The 18604-nt window shown below is 47.9% G+C and overlaps 1 protein-coding gene across 1 annotated transcript; it reads right to left on the bottom strand.

Annotated features, from left to right (window-relative positions):
- Nucleotides 1–381: 381 nt before the first annotated feature.
- Nucleotides 382–2769, bottom strand: Fjx1 (four-jointed box kinase 1). Its single transcript, XM_051144223.1, has one exon. The coding sequence runs from the start codon at nt 2509–2511 to the stop codon at nt 1156–1158; it is 1356 nt and encodes a 451-aa protein (XP_051000180.1). The 5' UTR covers nt 2512–2769; the 3' UTR covers nt 382–1155.
- Between the last annotated feature and the right edge of the window lie 15835 nt (nt 2770–18604).

Genomic DNA, 18604 nt, shown 5'->3' on the forward strand with positions numbered 1-18604 from the left:
ATATTACAAGGAAATCCTTTCATATCAGTTTTATTTGCTAGGAAATGGAGCACTTTCCTTTCATCTCTCCCTATTCCTTTTCTCCCCTTCTAGGCTGAACTCAAATTTCCAGTCCTCGGGTTCATTTGAGTGAAGACAGAGAATCTGCCCTTGCCTTTGTTCAGTTCTCAGCCACAACCACAAAGGGGGTGGATCTACATCCTATGTTTAAAAAAAAAAAGCACACCCACTAGCCAGAGAAAACTGAACCCTGGTTCCAAAAGTAGATGAGATCAGATCAAACCACAAGAATTAAATTCTAAATTTTAAACTCCCTTTTATTGAAATATAAGTTTGTTTACTCTATTTACACCACAATTTTGCACATATATACATAGAAGGCAAATTCTGTCAAATAAAAAAGTCTTTCTTACTAAAAAATAAAAATAAAGTGCATGAAACTGATTTTTTTCTTCTTCTGGTGAACATCATCATTGTCAAAATTTTGGTCAGTTGGAAGAAGCAGGAAGAAATTCATTACTGACTTTGCATACAACTAGTCCTGAATTCATAGTTTTCAGGCCAAAATGACAGGAGTTCGGGAATGGGTCAAATTGCCAGGGTGTTTAGGGATTCAGGGGGGCGGGGAAGTCTTGCTCTTTGTCCTATCCAGAGCGGTCCCTCAGATTGGAACAGTTATCTCACCATCGCGGCGCTGGAACAAAGGGAGAACACAGGAAAGGGGCTCCACCAAGCCTTGTCACAGCCTGCTCTGGGGCCACTGTCGCTGTGTCTGGTAGGAAATAGCTGAATTAGTTCAAGGGCTCAACGGAAGTTTTCCTTTTTTGGAAGGGGTGGGGGAGCAACAAGAATGGACTGCATCTCCCACAGAGACTGCCATTTGGGGGCCAAACCCCAGCAGCCAGTTTCTTCGGATCCAATCTCCACACAAGCACAGAAAAAAAAAAAAATCCTTTTTATAAGCTAGGTGGAGGGAATGTTACACTTCTCGCCTCGGTGAGTTTGCCCTTCCAGAACTTGGAAAGGAAACAGCCTGGCATGAAAAGAAAGGGGCAAGTGGGTAAGACACAAGTTTCAGACAGCTTCGCAATCAGGCCACTGGGTGGGCGTTGGCCGGTTGGTACTAGGCAGTGGCAGAGAAGGCAGTAACCCTTATCATTCATACCCCAGTCCCTCTCTTTCACGGAGTGCCACTAAGTCCCCGGGCCGGCGGCCGTACTTGGCCTTGCAGTGCAAAATGTGCTTGGCGAGGAAGTCAAGGCGGCGCTGTAGCAGCTGAGCGTGGGGGTCTGCGAGCTCCGCCAGCTCTGGGAAACGAGGTTCGTGGCGGCTGTAGAGGCGCAGCAACCGGGCCGCCGCGTCCTGACCCCGGTGCAGCTCTAAGACGCGCCTAGCAGTCCGCTCTCGGAATACACACACCGACTGTAACAGCGGTTCGTTATACTTGTCCCACATGCCAGCCACCCGGTAGCCGTGCACCAATCCTGCCTCATTGTCCAGAAAGACCAACGCCCCTCCCGGTCCTCGATGCAGGTTGCTCGTGGCGCGGTGCATAACGCGTGGGTCCCATTGCAAACTGAAGAGATTGCTTACGAGCCGGTCGAAGTTAGCCGTAAGGTAATCGAAGAGGATCAGATCGGTCCATTGAACCAGGTCCACCAGCTCAGCCCGGCTAAGGTTGGTCAGCTCGCCCCCGGCGTCGCGTAGTGGCCGCAGACGGCCATCCTCTGATCGCCAGGGCTCGGGCACCACCACATCGGTGAGGTTAGGTAGCCAGCGCGTCAGGCTCACCACGCTGCCCTCGGTCCAGTGCGCGGTGCGCAGCTCCTCCTGCACCTGCACCCACTGCGCGCCCCGAGCCTCTACTCGAGCCAGTGCCAGCGGCGGCACGTGGCGCTGGAGGCCCAGCAGGCGCGCAAGGTAGTAAGACAGGGCCTCGCCCTGGATCTGCTCCGGGTTGATGCCATAGCGTACGCAGGCACGAGTGCCGTCGGCAAAGCGGGCTAGGCGGTTAGAACTGCGTCCGCAGCCCCCGCGATCCAGAGCCACCACCCGAGCACCCCGCGCCACCTCCAGCCAGGCTGCTGCCTGGGCTTCAGAAAAGCCCCGGGGCACCTGCTCCTCCAGGCCGCGACTCCAGAAGACGCCCCCGTGCACTGCCGTGCGCTCCTCTGACCGGGGCAGCCGGGCTGGCACGTGCCGCCCGCGATCCTCCGGGTGCCTCCCAGGCGGGTTATCCGCGCCGGCCGCCAGGGTGAGCAGCGCCCGGAAAGTTTTCAGGGAGCCGCCGCGGGCGTCCCACGCTAGGGGCGGGGGCAGAGGGAAGCGCGGCTCGGGCGCGGGGCCGCCACTCTGGGTCGGGTGCCGAGGGAGTCGATCTTCGGGCAGCCGGGAGGCTGGCAGTTCGGCCCGTGGTGGCAGAAGACTTCCCCACAGCGTCAGCAGCGAGCCCAGCGCCAGCAGCCAGAGCCCGGTGGCGGCGGCGGCGGCGCCCCGCATCCTCCGCCTCATGCTCCTGCCGGCGCGCCGGTGTCACCGCCGCCGCTTCAAGCCAAGCCCGGGCGCCCGGGTGCGGGCGGCAAGGCGGGCCGGGCTGCTGGCTGGCTCCGGGGCTTCGGGTGCCGGAGCCCCATCGCGGCGGCGGAGCGCTGCGGGGCTCTGCCGGGGCGCTGGGAACTCGCCTCGCCGTGGCTTCCCAGCTGCTTTTGTATTTCGCTGTGAGACCCTCCGGCGGGCGCGATTCACAGGCGCCCGGACCACGTGGGAGTGAGGGGGGATCCCCCTCCCCCTCCTCTGCCGCCTCTCCCCGCCCCCCACTCCCCCGCCCCTTCCTTTCCTCTTCCCCTTAAAGCGGCAACCGTTCTTTCCAGGAGCTAGAGGTGGCCCCACGTTCTGTACGGGACTTCGGGGCGGGGAGGAAGCCAGGTTGGCGACGTCCGTGCGGGGGCGTCGGAACGGGAGGGGCAGAGACCAAATCTAGGGCTCGGAAGTAGCCGCGCGTCCAGGGCTCTCGTTGGAGGGGGATGATTGCCTAGTCCCTTCTCTTGGACTGTGTCTGATCTCCTGAAAAGTTCAGACAGACACCCCTCCCCGCCAACACCCCCCTCCCCCCACCCCGCAGTCCAGGCACTGTTGGGCAAGGTTCAGGGCGGGTCTTTTTGCAGCCTCACTTGGTGTGATTCACGCTGCCTTATGTAAATTCGCGGGAGTGACTCGAGCCTTGAGGGTTTGACTCCAATGGGGTGAGGAACCATTTGTACCCAGTGACTTTGAACCCACGACCCCTCTCCAGAGCAAGCTCCCTGTATGGGTCATTGCAGGCTTGAGGCCAATGAGGTTGACCTTTGTGTCTTTTCCCAGGGATGCGAGGAATGAAACCTTGCTGTGCAAGTTGAAATCCATCCTTGTCAGGTCTCCTGGTCACATGCCACTTGTTTTCCCCTTTTTAAAAACAGTTCAGTTATATAGAAATAGCGATATATGGACAGAAATAGGCGCTTATTGCCAACACTCTCAATTTGTTTTTAAGTTGTCATTTAGTCACTCACTTTATTCCCAGCTATAATTTTCACCCAAACCAAGAAGGAAAACAAACAACAATTGGCTTACTAGTATAGTGTAAAGAAAAAAGGGAACAGTGGGAAGGGAGACAGTGAAGGAAAACAAAACAAACCGCCATAAAAAACCAAAGCATCTGTGTCCAGACCTTCCGGGTTCAATCTACCAGAAAATCACTTGGAAACAAACTAGCTTTTCCCATTTCCTTTTTGTGTTCCATATCCAAACCCGGAGAGTCATAGTCATTAGACTGGGGCTGTGAGGGTTCGGTCTGCCAGAGAGCCAGAGTTGGCACTACTAGGGAGCCGCCACAGGACCCATGTGTGCTAAGCAGCCCTACGCCCCCAGCCCTACGACAGGAGTTTCTGTGCTGTGGTTCTTTCCTGTCCTTCTACTCCTCTACTCAGCACACATGAGAGCTTCCAGCTGTGCTGCATCTGCCTGCACTGTGTGTATATGTATTCTGGAGTTATAGGGTAGACAATGTAATGTTTGTGACAGAGTAGGACACGACTGACCCAGCACTGACCCAAAATAGACACATTCATGGATCTCTTTCCCACTGGTGATGTGTGAGTGTGTGCTGGCCAAAGTGTGGTGGGGTCTTTCTTGAAAGTGTTCCTGACCACAGGGCTTTTTATAGCTCTTATCTGATAAAAGGATTCAGCACAATATATTAATTCATTAAAAAGCATTTTTTCCTGCCTTCTGCAAGCTCTTCCCTCCTCCTCTTTCCCTAGAGAGCAGGGACTGTCTCTTATCAAATTTTTTATCTCATTTACCAGATAGCATAGTATATTACATGAAATGAATTTCATTTTTGTCTTTTGGTTTAACTTCTGGGTTTCTTTCTTTTTCTTTTTTCTTTTTTTCCTCCTGCGGTGGATTCAGTGTGGGCAAACTGTAAGCAAGATCTCCACCTTGTGGGCATAGTCAGAACATCCTTCTAATTAGAGAACTACATTTTATAGTGCGTGATTAAGTTAAATTTGAAATACTAAATGCCACCCATGGGCCAAGTTATGTCCCGAGGGCAACGGGGCAAATCAAAGAGCCTGGTGGCTCTGTGCTTTTTGGCTCTTCTCAGAGGTTGTGAGTGTGTGGCTCCCAATGATTCATAGTGCTAGACTGCATGGGGAGTCTCTCTTGCCCATTGTTTAATAGTGGCCAGGGCACAAAGCCTGCCACTTAGTGAGCATTCAGCAACAATTGGACGATTAATCTGGAATGAGATGAAACTCTGCAAGTAGTGTATCAAGTTTTTGTTTGTTTCTTTCTTTCTTTAAACATCCAACTGTTATACAACACGAAGAAACATTTCTCTGAAGTTCTTAAAAGCGCGTGGGGAATATTGGTGAGGCCTCTGTATAATGAATGTGAGGGAAGCAAGCATATGGTTATTAGTCTGGGAAAGTGAGATTTGAAAGCAGCCTCCCAAATTCCACTCTCACAATCATGTTACGGGGACTAGTAAACCCAAAGCTTGAAGAGCCAGGCTGAGAGCTCGTGTCTGAGATGACGAGTCAGGGTTAGGGTTAGGGTTAGGGTTATCTTCGACCCCCCAGGACTTGACTTAGCTCTGAGACTGATCATGCATTCATAATCAAGATGCAGAACTGCGGAAAAGCAGAGGGATAAGCCAGTGAAGGCAAGCACACCCCCTGCTGAGTGGGATGCTGTTTGACTTACAGGGACTGTTCGATTATTTTACATGGGGTTAACAGACTTGCCTCTGTGTCCCTGTTAGCTGGTAACCCTCCTAGCTCCTTAGCTTTGAAACTTGAGAACACCACCTCTGGCAGTTGCTTAGCGATGAGGCGCCACTCACCTATCCTAAATAAGAACCTATTTTCTCTTTTAAGACTCTCTTAATACTCCTTGAGCTTAGCCTTCTAATATATTCAAACTTGCCTGCAGTCCTGTGTGGACCAGGCTTGTGGAACTGCACTTTCTGGGCAACATAGAAGAAGTGGGGTGATCACTGAGAGATGAGAATATGAGGCTTGAAGTTGGAAGACTTTCTGAGTCTGGCTTTTCTGTTTTCTGACCTGTTCCCTGCCTGCGCTAGGTTTTCATCTTCCAAGCATTCCAGTTTCTCAACTTGAGAAACGAGGGTAATAAATCGCACCTAACTTACAGGTTGTCATGCAGCTCAAGTGAAATATTAACAGTAACCATAACAACAGCATTAGCAGGCACTTACTGAGTCCTCACTTATGGGTGCGATGTGGGACTCAGCCCAGCGTGGGCTTTATTAATCCAGGGAGCCCTCCCAACAAGTATTAACATTGTCCTCATTGCAGAGATGGCAAAACAGAAGTGTAGCCAGAAGTTACTGACCTGATGTCACGTGGCTGCCAAGTGACAGAGCTGAGGTTCCAGAACCTTTTGTGTATTGTAAGTGGCTGAGGCAATGTCAAGTATAAAAATGATTGCACTAAATCAAAGGTTCGACTCAAACTCAGTTTGCTTTGGGGTTGCTACTGACTGAAACGGTGAAGAGTCTCTCTCTGTAGTCCTGGCTATAGTCCTGACTTCAAGGTGTAGCTCAAGCTTTTTCTCTTCCAGTGGCATCTGCTTCTTTGGTGGCTGCAATGGCGGGCATCCATCATCTGCCTGGCTCCAGTGAACTCATGTTAAAAGCCCAGAGCCTCCAGGCAGCTTCAGGCAACCCACTCATTGCTGCCTCTCCACCCGGCTGCCTCCACTCTGATTTTTGCTGGATTTTATGCTGAGTTACACACCCCTCCCAAAGATAGAGATGCTCAAGTGCACCGTTTTTTGTTTTTTGTTTTTTTTTTTAATCTTTCTACAAAAGTAAGAGAGGAAGCAGAATGTGGCCGTATACACCAGTAGATCTCTTTTTCCTGGAAGCAAGGTTGCAGGTTTGGGGCCAGCCGGGGTTACACAGTGTATGGAGGAATGCTGAGTGGTGAAACAACTGTCAATAAAGCGCGGTTTAGCCATTTTTAATCTAACAATGTGAGACCCTGTCCCACTAAAGCAAGATGCCCTGTGATAAACAGAACAAATAGAAGAGAAAAGAGGATCTGTGACACTTACTCTGGTTCTAAAGTGATTATGGCTCCAATATCGGCCAATACCGTTGACCTTGCGCAGCCTTCTAACTCCCTCAGCTACAATTCCGTTATGGGCTGGTATGTACTGTTCCCTCCGGGCTTGTGTATTGAATTTTCAACCCTCGTGCCATTGTACTAGCTTCAAGGGCCTCTGGAAATGACTGGATCATAAAAGTCACAATTCCTTCATGAATGGGAATAATGTCCTTGTGAAAAGACCCTGTATCTAGTGTTCCTTTGGCCATGTGAAGGCCCAGTCAGATGATTGCTGCATATGAACCTGTAGGAGTGCCTTCAAAAGACACCGATACTCATGCACCTTGCTCTCGGGCTCCTTAGTCTTCAGAAGTATGGTAAATACGTTATACTTTATGACCGTGTGTATGTATGTGTGTATATATATATATACACACATACATACACATGCTGTGATAGTCTGTTGTAACAGGTCAGACTGAGATAGTGTATATTCCCCATTTTCTTTCCCAGGAGGGCAGAGCACCATTGTGTCTGAGGGTTGCTCTCTTTTGCTTGGTCTTGCTATATGACCATGATGTATGTCTTCCAAGAATCACTTAGCTATGCTGGAGAGATAGCTCAGTCCATGAAAGTCACATAAAAGTCAGGTGTGGTGGTATGTGCCTGCAAGCCCAGTGTTGTGGCATGGAAACTGACCAGCCGGCCTCACCAAAATGGCAATCTCCAGGATAAATGAGAGACCTTGTCTGGAAAAATAAGGTAGAGAGTGAGAGAAAGGCAGCAGCTTGTGGCCTTCACACACCAACACACACACACACGCACACACACCAACACACACACACACACACACACACACACACACACACACACACACACAGACTTCTTAGCTGATCTCGTGGCTGCCAAAGGCATCCCTACCCAAAAGGAATATCTTCCAAGATCTCCAGTGAATGCTCGAGGCTCTGCATAGTACCGAATCCTCAATTTCCTTTTGCTTTCCGTGTATGCTGAGCTGGGCTGCCACACGGTGTATCCATGTTTATGCCCTGGTGCCTCCTCTGCATTTACTCGTGAGCTTTGGGACTGTCACTAAGGAAGAGCAGCATACTACTGTGATAGTCTGGTAACAGGAGGATTGTGCCAGGTGGGCAGCATATACAGCATGTATACCCTGGCCTAAAGGACAGTTCTTATCCAGAGTGGGAGATTTCGTTACACTACCCAGAGTGGTATACAATTCAAAAGCTCATGAATTGTTTATTTCTAGATTTTTCCATCTAGTATTTTCAGGTTGGAGTGTAGCTGAGACTGTGGAAAGTGACAGAATAGGTAACCAGGGGACTACTCCTATTCCTGGTTCTAGCTAAATCCCATAGCTATCTCGAGGAAGGCCAGGGGACAAAACAGGTTTTTTTTTAAAAAATAATTTTTAAAAAATTTTATGTGCATTGGTGTTTCACCTGCATGTGTGTCTGTGTAAAGGAGTCAGTCTCATTTATCCTGTTACAGGCAGTTGTGAGCTGCCATGTGGATGCTGGGAATTGATCCCAGGTCCTCTGGAAGAGCAGTCAGTGCTCTTAAAGGCTGAGTTATCTCTCCAGCCCCCAAAACAGTTTTTAAGTGTACTTAGCCCATGTGTCCAAGTGAGTCTCACTTTTAAGAATACTTAGTATTGCTGAAAAGAAAGAGTTGGCACAAACCCCTTCAACCCATGCTAACATGCTTGGTTCTTTGTATTCCATGTGGCTCACTTTTGGACCTGTGTTTGAAGAAGGTGTACATGTTCACCGGCTGGAGACAAGCGCTTGTTATAAAGGGGAGAGCATGGACAAATAGATTTAGCAACGCATAGCACGTATTTGAATCCTAATTACAGAAAGATTCCTTCTGCATCCCACCTGCCATGAGTGAGAGACCTCCATCATACACCTTACCACCCTGATATTCTGCCCAGTTGTGGGCCTAGAATCAACGGGGTCAAGAATGGTTGACTGAACCGTGTGAAACTGTGAGCTAAAAGAACTCCCCCACTCCACTCTTAAGTTATTCCCGCAGATACTTTGGTCACAACCATGGACAAGTAACTAATTTAGGTGGCATGGTTCAGATATGGATGGGAGGCCTGCAATTGGGGCAGGCATCCTGTAGAGGAAAGGTGGCATAAACCCATACTTTTTAGCAGAAGAGAAAGATGGAAGGAACCAGTGTTCCTGGTTTACATTTGCCCTAGTTCATTGGCGCATGGCTGCTCTTCCCTGAACTTCCCTGGTGTTTGAATTCACTTTGCGTTGGAACTGTTTGCAGTTGGAGCTTCTGTATGTTATGTGCCCTTAAAGGAAAGCAGGCAAACGAGAGAGAGGGGGAGACATTTAAACCCACTTAGCAACAGATGGACTGCTGGGGTGGCCACATGCACCACAGCCAGGCTGTCTTCTATGCGGTAGCTGTCCCATCTAAGGAAAATCACCTTAGCTCTCTGGGCCTGTTAACTCATCTGTGAAAAGAAGATATCAATTTGATGTTTCATTGCTGAATAGATGAGATATGCCTTCCACATTTAGTAATTGCTCAATAAATTTTTATTGCCTGCTATCACAATCTTGGGACTTTATTTAGAAGGAACACTGCAGCACAGAACAGGAGGGGAAGTCCAGGAAGGCTTCCCCGAGGAAGCAGATGTTAAGATGGGCCTTGGAGGGCACATTGGGATTTATAAATCTCAGTTTGAGGAAGTAAGGGGCAACAGAAGGGACAGCGGGTGAGTAAAGTGACCAGGTACCCAAGAGTGCATCACTGCATCTTTTAGGCACTCCATTTCTTCCTTGAAAGCATTTGAGTGAATGAATTTGTTTAATCCTCTTTTGATGAATGAAGCAAGTGCTAGGCGTGCCCCTCCCCCCTGTGCCCCCCTCCTCCCCGCCAGATGAAGAGGTGTGGGATGAGAATTTCATCACCATTTCGCCGTTCCTGGACCGTCTGTCTCAACCCACCTTGAAGAATTTACTTAACAAATATTTTCTGTTAGAAACGTGACGCTGGCCAGCTTTGTTGATTTTGATCCCCATGGCTGCCTAGAGCTTTATCTAGTGTGCAATTAGGGATTCTGCACCTCTCCAGCTTTCCCAGGCCCGTGTCTCATCAGTCACAGAGACGCTGAAGCTTAATTAAGCTTGTAAAGCTTTCTGATCTCCTCCGATGAAAGGTGGCCCATGAGTACCAGGTTTTATTTGGGTGGCTTCTGCCAAGTGTTATTATAAATAGGACTCAGCGCGATGTGGCTGCGCTCTTAGGGTGATAATGTGTCAAGACCAATCGAGGCTTCGGAGAGCAGAGATATTATCATAATGGTTCCATCATCTGTGGTGGGTGTTAATGGAAGTGGACGTGAAAGGGAAAAAGAAGTACTGCAGGCAACAGAGCTGGGATGGAAGCAACCGCAAGTGAAATATCGCAGCTCCTGGGATCTCCATCATAATCATTAACTCTATTAGCCTCGGAGCTATTCTTCTGCCATCTCTCCTAGATCAGGCATGGCTCAAATAAAAAATGGATGCTTTAACTCCAAATGAAAATATATTCCTTTGCTGCTTTTAAAAATCCATTTATGTTAAAATGATGGCCGGCAGGTAAGTAATTTATAACTGGGGGTTCACCGCAGTGCGGGAGGCTGTCCTCAGAGTCCCATGCAGCTCTAGTGGGAGACTAAGGGACTCCGGACCTAGGAAAGGATGGTGTCTCTGGACTGCAAAGCTGCTGGCAGGGAAATGAAAGGGCACATGAGGACTTGAGGATGTTTGCTTGGGGGGATACTGAACACAAGCTTCCTGTTCCCACAAAGAGGTGGGTCCCATCTTCTCTGTGACACAGCCCTAGTTTAGAATGCACCAGTTTCCTCAGCTCCAGACTTTGGCTGAAAACCATTTTGTGCCTCCTGTGGTAAGGACAATGATTATCACAATGGTATGAACTGGTTGCCACCTGCTGCTTCCCTCTGTCCAAAGTCCTATCTAGGCTAGAAGGATTCAAAGACTTCCTCCCAGTCTGTAGCATCCCTGGACCTGGAACTTTGTCCCTCAAGCTTGCCTCTTTGCATCTCCTTCTTGCTTCCAACACAGGTTTCTTTTTCTTTATTATATTTTAAACAATCTATTTATTTTTACTTTATGTGCGTTGATGTTTTGTCTGCATGTATGTCTGTTCACATGGAAGAAGGTATTGCATCCCCTAGAACTTGAGTTACATACAGTTGTGAGCTGCCCTGCAGGTGCTGGGAATTGAACCAGGATCCTCTGGAAAATCAGCCAATTTGTTCTTAACTGATGAGCTATCTCTTTACCCCCTATTTTATTTATTTACTTTTAAAATTGTGTGTGTGTGTGTGTGTGTGTGTGTGTGTGTGTGTGTGTGTGCGCGCGTGCGCGCACGCGCACACGCGTGCGCCACAGGTGGAAGTGAAAGGGCAACTTTAAGAAGTTGGCTCTCTCCTTCCACTAAGTGTGTCTCAGGGATTGAACTCGGGTCATCAGGCTTGTTGGCAGGTGTCTTTACTTGATGAGCCACCTCACAGATGAGAAGTTCCACAACCAGTTCTTTCCCCTCATGTATCAGGAATTCAGTGAGTTTCCTGGAACTCTGAGGGGCTACTCACTTCACCCTTTCCATGTGCCTTCCTCTCCTCTTTTCTTTCCTTTCCTCTCTGTAGAGACAAAGGAGAAATCTCTCTGTCACATTATAGAACACGTTCATAGTGTCTGCTCCTTCATCTCAGCTTCCTACCCAGCTTTCCCCAGGTGTAGACTTGGGGAGCCCATGGGAGGTATTCTGGAGAAGGAAGTTTGATGTTTCCAGCATGTGCACTGCCTGCCAGAAGGATGCTGAGAGCCTTTCTAGGCCATCTTCCACACCTGCTTCTCATCCCCATTTAATTGATGGGAAAATGGCGCGGCTTCCACGCCTACTTTCAGTCTACTGAAAGCCCATGTTGTTAGTCACAACATAGGTTGAGCATCCCCGATCTGAAAACCCCAAATTCAAAAACGCCACAAAGCTCCAAACATTTTGAGTGCAGACATGACATCACAAATGAAAAATTCCACACCTGACCTCATGCGATGGGTTGCAGTCAAAACACAGGTGCAATAAGAACATGGCAAAGTTACCTTCTGGCTAAGCATATGAAACATATATCAACATGCATAAGTGAATTTTGTGTGTAGGCTGGGGCGGGGTGGGAATTCCCATGACATCTTATGATAGATATGTGTACATGTTCCAAAATCCACAGTGTTTAACATCTGAAATACACATTTTGGTTAAGGGGTAAGTACACAGCCTGTATGTCATTGGATTCTGGGGCTTAGACACTCCTTGGATAGTCAGCAAAGGAGACCACCCCCACCCCTTGATCCTGGAGCGTTGTCTGAAATTGGCACTTTGCACCCTGAATCTCTCCTCCCGTGTTGAGGGCTGGAGCCCAGGACTACTCACAGGGAGATGGGGCACAAGGAGGGTAGGCTCCTAGGATTAATAGCTTACGACATGCCCACGAAAGGGATGGATTGCTAGCCTCGAGGATAGCCCCATAGCAGTCTTGGACCCAGATTGATCTTGGCAAGGATGGAGTAGAAAAACTGGCTGTCAGCTCCCCTGGGCTTTTGACCTCCTCTCCCTGGAGCCAACTCTGAGTTGTCACAGAAAAGGTGTCCTAGTGGGGCTGGGCACGTTTGCTATGACACAGAGACTGGCTCTGGAGTATCTCCAGCTGCCCTTCATCTCTCCAAAGGAAAAAGGAAGAAAGAAATCTTGGAGGCCATTTCCTGCTGAGATTAAAGACTGGCTGTGGGTCTAGGGACACCTGACCGAGGAACAGCAAGGGGCGAGCCAGGGAGTGATGAGGGTGGTGCGTCCATATTCTCCTCTGATGGTATCGTCATGTTGGAGGGACGCTAGCCAGACCCAGCATGGCAAAAGCTCTGGCAGGCCTCGCTCGCCCTTCTCCCCAGCATGGCAAAAGCTCTGGCAGGCCTTGCTCGCCCTTCTCCCCAGCATGGCAAAAGCTCTGGCAGGCCTCGCTCGCCCTTCTCCTCAGCATGGCAAAAGCTCTGGCAGGCCTTGCTTGCCCTTCTCCCCACTCCCTCTGCTTTGTTAAAAGCCACTAGGTTACATTCCCAAGGCCAGCCCCTAAGGTCTCTTCCCTTACTTGGTCACTTCGTCCTCCTGAGGCCGACGACCAAGGTCCAGCTATCAAAGTACTGAAGTCCAGCAATCAAAAGCCCCCTTTCAGCCACCTCAATTAACATGCCCAATTAAAGTTAAACAGCTCATCTTGACATAGGATTTTCCCTTTATGAACTGCCATTTGCTTATGGGCCATGTCTGTCTTCTCTCTGTTCAGAGGCAGTCCTTTGTTGCCACCCCTCCTGCCACTACCCCAGGGACAAATGTTCCTTCCCCTCCTCTTCCTTGTTCCTTTCCCCTTCTCCCTTGCACTCCGTCTTCTGTCCTTACTTCTTATTCGCTGCAATTTGTCCTCTGAGGTAAATACATCTCCTTTGTGCTGAGGACTTGATCTTGGGGTGTCTTGTGCCAATATCTGTCCTTCTTCATATAGTTCATACTCAGTTTTGTTAGTCTGGCTGAAGTTCCAACCTGCCAAGGGAGGGTGACAAGGCAAGGCGAGTGACTGCTTTTGATGAGGAGAAAGACAGCTTTCAGAGGGCCGTGAGACAAGTCCTGGGTTCATGGCTAGTCTCCAACAATCCTGCAACAGGAATGCATTCCCCCGCCCCCCCGCCCGCCCCGGATTCCTACCTACAGGAATGCATCTCCCCCCCCTCCCCCCGGATTCTTATCTCCTTGGCTCCCATGATGATCCCACCCCTAGCCCAGCACCCAGTGACTTTGCCCAGTGCTATTCACATCTGCACCCTCTGCCACCTTCTCCGGTGTTCCATGGCCACAAACCCTGACTGCCATCCACAGGCCAGCTACACATGGATGCTTCATGCATCTTACAACCGGCACAAAAATGCCAGTCATGAGAATGGAAAAAGAAACCTGAGACTTGCTAAAGGGCTGGACCATTCTAAGCCCCACCCCCATTTGATATACCTTCTGTCTTGCTTGATGGGGGTGAGGGAGTGGCACCGGGCAAAGAGAACAAGATTATTTTGAAATCTTTTTCTCTGTTTGTCTGTTTCTCTTAGTTACCACAAGAACTAATCAAAGCAGCCGGAGAGACAAGACAACTTATTTTCTGAGTGAAATAAAAAGAAAGAGAGAAAGGAGGAAGAAAAGGAAAAAAAAAAAAAAAAAAAAAAAGAAACAAAACATAAAATGACCCTGTGACGTTCAAGAGGAAATGGTAAAAACAAAAAGCTTTTGTCCTTTGCCAGCCTCTGTGCTGAATTCTGGTGAAAATCCCAGGGACCAAAACATGCTTCTCTCTGCGGCCTTTCCCCTTTACAGGGCCACGGAGTTGGAATCAGGGCAACCAGGCGTCCTCAAGGCTGTCTAGAATCTACAAGCCTGCCTGGACAACACAAAAAGTTTTCCCATCTTGGTTTTCTCCTTTCCAAAATGAGACATTCTTGCTTGTTCACAGGAGTATTGACCCAAATGAAATGATGGCATTAGAAACAGTAAAAACAGTGTAACAGGTGAAACGCTGGCTCCAGAATATAGTGGGTTTCATCAATATTAAAAGCCCCACAGCCAGCTGCATAGACAACTGTTATATTTTAACTGTATACATTTTCACTCTATTTCATTGAACATTCATTACACATGCATGTGTGTGTGTGTGTTGTGGCACATATTAAGATCAGACAGAGTAATAAAGGATGTAATACTTTAGATACTGGCCTGTGTGTGACTGTAGAATGTGCAGGCATTACACTGGCATCAACAGCAAGCTATTGCATTATAGAAGAATTGGAGCCAACAGGCACAGAAAAGTGCTATGTTTTTGTAAGCATCTGTAAGCCGGAACTGTTGTTGTTGCATTTGTTTTTGTTTTTGAGAATGTCTCTCGGATATTTGGCCCAGGCTAGCCTTGTACTCAAGGACCCTCCTTCCGCAGCCTTCTGAATGACTGGGATGCAGATGTTGCCACTGCCATGTCAACAGGAGGCTTTCTCTCAAGGGTGTGGCCATAAAATGTCCTAGTTCACCATTCATCTATGCTTTTATATACCAGGAAGGAGAAGTCTGGTTGATCCATTTGGAGACAAAGATTCCAGCTTTTGCTAAGTGACAGAGCACGTGTTGTTAAGGGGAAGCTCTGCATGGGACCACCACTCCCCATGTCTCACCCCCAACATTTCTGTGTTGTTCGACTTTCAAAAAAGTATAGCTTTGCATTCCTTTAAAAATAATAATGAAAGCTCTCTGACAGTGAACAAAGCAGGTGGAGCTAGACTGTGAGATCTCAACAAAAAGCATTTTGTATATCTTCTATGGGGAGCCAATAGAGATTGAAACCAAACAGCACGGTCCATCATGTGTTTGCTGTGTACTACAGAATGACACATTGCCTTGGGTCTAAGTAAAGGGTGATGGCGCTCCCCGTACCCTGCAACCACAACAAGACTTGCCTTTGTAGTTCCAGCAGTTAGCAGATCCAGCATTTCCATACATTTGCTTAGTTCTGACTGACAGATTAATGGAGGCCTCCATTTGAGAGCTCGATTTGGGTAAAAGAGCGTAAATACGGACTGCCTCGTTTTTCTATAGTGGTTTCATACTGATAAAGCATTCCAAAAGTATGCAGAAGATTGCCGTTGGGGGACAAGGGCAGGCCAAGGAGAGCAAACATCCCATCACCCCAGGCCAGGATGATTTAGGGTTTGCTTGGCATAAGCTCAAAGGCAGACTGCATTTTCTCTGCTGCCTATTTGTGTTTCCCAGGAAAGAGGAGCCCAGCCAAGGCTGGAAAGGTTGAAGGAGGAGTGAGAGACTGAGAAGTGGGAGCCCGGCCATCCGGGAGGAACTAGGAATGCTTTCACCCTTAGCAATGCTTCCTGGCAACGTCTGCCCACAGAGGACTTGCTGGTGGCCTTTCCTTCTCAGCCATAGAGTCTTCCCAGGGCCAGTAAATTCTTCTTCTGTCCAACTCGTTCCTTGTGATTTGTTTTGGTTTGGGGGGTGGGAATGAAGGTGGTGTTGCTGGCAAATGGTGAGACACTCTGTGCATGAGGGCAGAGGCAGGGCCATCTCTGATAACTGTGATAGCTGACTATCAATCAAATGTGCAGGGCTCACGACCTGTGAATCAGCTGGTGTCTCCTCACAAGGACTCTTGGGTGAATTTTGTGACCCCTATGTACAGAAGAGCAAATAAGATTCGGAGAACTTACATGAATGCAGCAAGTTGTCCCAGCTCTGCAGTGGGACAAATAGGTGCCAGCTGGGGGCAGGACATTTTCTGGTCATCCATTCTAGCCTCTGCATTTTGGAAAGCCAGCACACAACAACTCAAAAATCTTGCTTCTCTGGGACCCATGACAGAACTGCAGCATTAAATCTTATAGATTGAGAATTAGGGCATCCATCATATTTCCCTAAAAGCTATAAGAGTACTTTGACTGCAATGCTGTGATTTGGATCTGAAATGTCCCCCCAAAGACTATATGCTGAGGGCTTTTAAGGAGTGATTGGATCTTACTCAGGTTGGTCCGATGGTATATTTATAACTGAATGAGATCCTGGGAGGTAGTGGACACTATAAAACAAAGGCTCACACTGAAAGAATTAGGTGTCAGGGGCAACGCTCTTGTGACCATTTTTGTCCCATCTCCCCCACCTGTCTGTCAGGAGATGAGCAGCTTTCTTCCACACCTGCTCCCAGCCATGGAACTTTGCCTCTGTAGGGCCCAGAAACATTGAATCAAATTGCCATGTACCAAAACCTTTGAAACCATGAGCAAAAAATAAACCTTTTCTCTTTTAAGTTGATTTTTTTTCTCAAATATTTTGTCACAGTGACAGAAAGCATTACTATTAAGTCAAGCCTTTGAGTATTTTCTCTTTCGCTACTAAATATAAAATTTTAGCTAATTCTTGGAGAATTTCGTATATGAGTCTATGGTTAACACGTGGCCAGAAGACTAAAGCACTGTGAATGGCCTAGAGTCCATAACTATGCCCTCAGAAAGGAGAGGAGAGCTCTAAGACCTACGTGGAGAGCATCTCCCTCCCAGTCTGCCCAGTGCTTCTCTCCTGCTCTGTTTGTCTGTCTGTTAGCTACTGAACTTGCTGAGTAGCCAAGGATGTCCTTGAACCTTAAGTCTCCTAATACACCTCCCAAGGGCTGGGATTTACAGGAGTATGCTACCACGTCCTGTTTAGACAGTGCTAGGGACTGAACCCCAGCACTCCACTGAACAACATCCTCATCCCTAATGCGTTTTCTTCCTTGCAGCCTCAGACTCAGGGTGCCCTCTTCTCTGGAGTTGCTGAAGCAAGACAGGAGACTGACTGGTTTTATTAGAATTTAAAAATACTGTGAATTGTGTGCTAACTGCCTCTGACCGTAACGGGGATAAAAATGACATTGCTTTGGATGATACCATACGCTAATTAAACCAGCAGAGACAGGAACAACAGAAATACAACAGCAACAGAAATGAGAGTGCTGGGCCTCACCATACTCCCCTAACAGGACAGTTGAATTTAAATTTCCATTGTTTTGAGTGAATGGGGCCCAGAGGAATGATATAGGGATGGGGTTTTATGTGATTTCAGGAAAGTCCCTCTTGTATCAAGGGAGGTTTTATGAAACTCTGCTGTGCATTGTTGAAAAAGAAAAGTACCAAATACATGCATTCCTAGAAAAAAAAATCCAGATAGATACATAGCTAAATGCTAATAGCAGATTACAGGAGGAAAGACAGTTGAAAAGAAAGGACATTTTCTTTCTTTAAAAAAAATTAAAAAATATATTTCTAGAGGCATTACATTTTTATATGCAGTAGTTATTAAAAAATTTTATTAGCATATATTACTTATACATAAACATGGGTTTCATTGTGACATCTTTAAACACTCAAAAATTGTATTTTAATCATACACTGTGGTGTCCTCTTGTTTCTAACTCCTACCAATCTTCTTCCTCTTGTCAACCAGCCCTCTTTCTGTGTGTGTGTGTGTGTGTGTGTGTTTGTGTGACTGTCCTCTGATGAGTATTACCAGTGTGGGTGAGATTTTACTTAGAGGGACATGAATACCTTACTAGTGGCTATGGCACTGTAGAAAATGTCTCTCCGTCCACCCGTCAACCTTTATATAAATTTCTAGATAGGAGAAGGCTCATGAGCCTCTCCCTGTTTGAAGACAGGGTGCTGATTAGCCTGAGCCTGTGAAAGATTTTGGCACCCCCTCCTTTTGAGCCGACTGGACCAATCAAGAGATTGCTTGACTCTGAAATGATTTATGCCTTATGGTATTAGATTTTCAGGAGAGAGAGGAGATAGTGACTCTTAAGAAGCAGGATGGTGGAGGTAGCTCCACTGGTAGAGTGCTTGCCTAGGGGCTGCAACCCCTCAGCTGGTCCCCAGCTCTGCATGAAATCCGATGGTGGCTCACATCTACAATCTTAGCATTCTAGAAGTAGAAGTAAAGGGACCAGAAGTTTAAGTTATCCTTGACTGCAGAATGAATTCAAGGCCAGCCTGCCTGAGAAACATGAGATGCTGTAAGAATTCTTGCCCCCACTACCCTTCACTAAGAAGCTGCCCCAGTGTAGGATGTGAGGCTGGCTAATAGCTGCAGAGGTGAGAAACGAAAGAAGGTGTGAGTGAGCATAAGTGAAAGACATGACTCCAGGTGTTACCTGAACTGACTTAGTCATCCCTGGTAACAATGGCCTGAGGGACCATACCAGAGGTGTGCTGGGCCATAGCGGGACCCCAAAAGCCCAGCATTTGGCTATTTAGATACTGAAGCAACAGTACAAGAGATTAAAACATCACAGGGATTTCATATTGGGA

This window comes from Acomys russatus, chromosome 4 (assembly GCF_903995435.1).
Source record: "Acomys russatus chromosome 4, mAcoRus1.1, whole genome shotgun sequence".
In the NCBI taxonomy this organism is placed as follows: Eukaryota; Metazoa; Chordata; class Mammalia; order Rodentia; family Muridae; genus Acomys; species Acomys russatus.